Consider the following 3,732-nt stretch of genomic DNA (forward strand, 5'->3'; position numbering starts at 1 on the left):
ATCCCCAGCCTGAACTAACGCAACCAGAAGAGGGAGTCCCGCCCCGCCCCGTCCCTCCTGAGTGCTTCTCATCACTTCTCCTCTGCCTCTGAAATGGATTGATCTCTAGTTAATTTGTGATTGGTCCCCAAATTCCATTTTATTGAGAAAACTGGGCCTGGGAGTGTTAAAATAATTTGCTCAACCTCTTGGCTTCTTTGAGCAAACTCTCCTGACTTTTATTCACTGCTCGAAGGTGGGAGGCCCTGCCCTCCCTGTTGAGCTGGCCTCTGGATTAGGCTCCCCTGAGTCCTCCCTTCAGCAAGCCCCTCCCCTATGGTTTCTAATTCTCTGGGGGAAGCTCGCCCTCCTGTCTTGCTTCTATCAGGTGGGTTAAAGCTCATTTAACCAAAAAAGACCCTGAGAGGGAGTTGAATCTGCTCAGCCCCTCTGGGGGGAAGGCTCTGGCAGAGTCCTTTCTCCTGCCACTACAGACTTCTCTCCGTGACAGCTTCAGGATGGTTCCCTGCCCTAAACCCTTTTTCCCAAAGAGGAGCCCCACCTCCTCAGAGCAAGGGGCTGGCCTGAGCTATTTATGTCCTTTCTGGGATTCTTCTGAGAACAGATTCTTGCTTTCACTCTGATGCAGATGTGAAACTTTTCCCCCTGCAGCCTCTCACCCAGTTCTGCAGGCTGGTCGCTGCCTCATCACTCTCTTCCTCCTCCAGCCAGGCTCCTCCCCAGAGTTCTCTCTGGTCAGTCTCAGTTCTTCTGGGACCTAGAGAAGGAAGTCAGGGACCACAGAGGGAGTTGTTCCCCTCTCAGGGGCCCTGGGGCCCCTGGGTCAGCATTTTGATACTCTAAAGTAGGAAACTTTGGTTCCCATGGCAAACCCTGTTCCTGTTCAGAGGATCCATCTCCAGGGCCCCATCTTCAGGTAGGTGCAGGGGATGAGGAGAGAGGCAGCGAGGAGGAGGAGGAGAGGCTGCTTGTGGAGCCGCCGGTTGTAGTTCTGTGGAGGAGAGGGATCAAGCCCTGACCGTCCCCATGTATTGTGAGTGTGTGCCACCTTCTCCACCTTTTACTCCATCTAGCTTGCCCTTCACCTATCCACCCCCCATCTCCCTTTCCTGTTTATCACTTCCTCTCGACTATGCTAGGGAACTTAGCAGTGTTCCCCCCTGCTTTCTCTCCTTCCTGACCCACAGCATGCTTAGGACCTCACTTACATCCCCTTAAAATTTCCTCATCTTGTCTTAAGAACCTAAACTGGAAATAAAATTTTCATGACTCTCAGCCCTGGCTGGAGGCGCCTTGTCTTAAGCTGCCTACTTATGGTGATCTATTCCAGAACATGGGTGCTGGAAGTAGTGGAAGTGGGCTTTGGAAATCCCCAGAACATCAGCCATGTGGTGACCCAAAGAAATTAATTGATGGAAATGGCTGAGGAAGCTGAGCTCTTTGGAGGTGTTTGGGTTATTACTGTGAGAAGTCTCTGCTTCTAGGCAAGAACTAGGAGAGACTGGGGCCCTCCATGGGTCAGGATCTGGGGCTTTTCTGATAGTGTAGGGACTGAAGGTAAAAGAGAACAAAGTGGTGGTGAAACGAGGTATGGATAGAAGTGGAAGGAGTGTTGGGGGACGTTTTCCTAGGTGCTGGATGAGGATTGGACAAGGTTGAACATCTTGTTCTCCAGGGAAAGGGACCATTCCATACCAGACTCTCTGAGTGCTGAACCAGAGGCATTAGATTAAGATTAATGTGGGTGAGGCAGAGGGATTTCTTGCAGAAGAGCAGTAAGGTGAGGGCTTTGGGTGAGTCTGGGGAGATTATAACTCTGAGGAACTCTAGAATAGAAAAGCCTCTGCTAGACCAGAAAGTATGGTGTGTATAGGGGGGAGTGGAGGGGTTATTTGGTTTCAGGAGGGTACAATTCAGTACCTGGATACTTTCACGAAGTATCCTGTCTGAGTCCAGGTTCTCTTCTTGGACTCATTTTTGTTGTTGTTGTTTTTTGAGACAGAGTCTTACTCTGTTGCCCAGGCTAGAGTGCTGTGGCGTCAGCCTAGCTGACAACCTTAAAGTCCTGGGTCCAAGTAATCCTCCTGCCTTAGCCTCCTAAATAGCTGGGACTACAGGCGCCTGCCACAACACCTGCTAATATTTCTATTTTTAGTAGAGATGGGGTGTTGCACTTGCTTAGGCTGGTCTCCAACTCCCAAGTTCATGATATCCTCTGCCTCCCCCTCCCAGGTTGCCAGGAGGACAGGCAAGAGCCACTGCGCCCAGCCTCTGAACTCTTCATTTGTCAAATGTATTTATTTATTCTTTAATCTGTCTCTCCTTACATCTTCCTTTTGGTGTCTGGATCATGTTTGATTCAGATTTCAACAGAAGCTAGACAAGAGCTCCTGGACAAGATCTAGAGGTGAGGGAAGGAGAAACTTGGAGAGCATCGTGTGTTGAAAGTCAACTCACGACCTTACCCTTTTCTTCAGACTTGCCAGGACAGTTTCAGAAACCCTGGCTTAGAAATCTCAGTTGTGGGCTCGGTACCTGTGGCTCAAGTGGCTAAGGCACCAGCTACATACACCTAAGGTGGTGGGTTTGAATCTAGCCCAGGCTTGCCAAACAACGACAGTTGCAACCAAAAAATAGTCAGGCGTTGTGGTGGGCGCCTGTGGTCCTAGCTACTTGGGAGGCTGAGGCAGGAGACCCGCTTGAGCCCAGGAGTTGGAGGTTGCTGTGAGCTGTGATGTCATGGCACTCTACCCAGGGGGACAGCTTGAGACTCTGTCTCAAAAAAAAAAAAAAAAAAAAAAAAAAAAAGAAAGGAAAGAAAGAAGAAAATCTAGCCAATTATACTATCATCAACTGACAGTAAATGTCATTAAGCTTTATTTTTATTGATTAGAAAATGTATTCTCTCAAAATTTACTTATCCATTACTTTTCGTTACAGAATCCCAGGACATCTGAACCAAGGTGTAATCAGCGCAGAACTGAATACTGTTGCATAAAGAATATCATGTTGATTAGTTTTTATTGGAATTTGCTTTTTAATATTTTATCCTGAAAAATTTAAAGGAATAGCACTTCTCAAATAGCTGTACAAAAACACTCACATGCCTGCCGTCTATACAGTACACTGTGTACTTTAATGTATTGACTTCATCACATTTCTATCTATCTGCTTCTGTCTCCCTCTGTCTGGTGGGAATTTACTGCTAAACTAAAGCAAAGATTTACCTTCATTAAAAATATGAGATAAAAATAATACGAGCTAAAAATGTGATTCTCCCCAGAACCAGAGAAAATAAATGGCAGGTTTTCAAAACCTAAAAATAAAAAGATGCTACAAGTTTTATAAAATCAGCAAAAAAAAATTGTTTTACCTGTTTGATGACTGCAATATTCATTACAACTATCTTTAACAATAGTGGAGAGTTAGAATTGCAGAATCGAATTATGGTGTAAAATGAGAGGATTTAGCAGTCACAGCAGAACCCACGTATGTGTCTGTGTTTCCAACTTGGGACTCAAGCTAATTAATTACATATTCTGGATTCTATAAAAGTTATCCCTAGAAAGTGTTCTTGTATAAACTGAAAATATCCTCTTCCAAATGACATATTTTGACACTTAGGTAATTCAAATATTGGGTAAAATGATCTGGGAAAGCCTTTCTCTGCCAAGTTCAGGTCTAAAGGAGCCTTTCTGTTCAATTATCCCACTACAGCCCTTTGAAATGAAA

General features: G+C 45.7%; 1 protein-coding gene across 1 annotated transcript in view; it reads left to right on the forward strand.

The window, feature by feature from the left end:
* Positions 1-814: 814 nt before the first annotated feature.
* The window catches only part of PDE1B (phosphodiesterase 1B), a 16,955-nt gene continuing 14,037 nt past the window's right edge, over positions 815-3,732 (forward strand). Inside the window, exon 1 of the mRNA XM_003790466.3 lies at positions 815-916. Within this exon, the coding sequence (XP_003790514.1) occupies positions 864-916 (53 nt within the window). The 5' untranslated portion in view covers positions 815-863. The remainder of the gene's footprint in view (positions 917-3,732) is intronic.

Source organism: Otolemur garnettii, unplaced genomic scaffold (assembly GCF_000181295.1).
Source record: "Otolemur garnettii isolate 467f Iridium unplaced genomic scaffold, OtoGar3 scaffold00043, whole genome shotgun sequence".
NCBI lineage: Eukaryota > Metazoa > Chordata > Mammalia > Primates > Galagidae > Otolemur > Otolemur garnettii.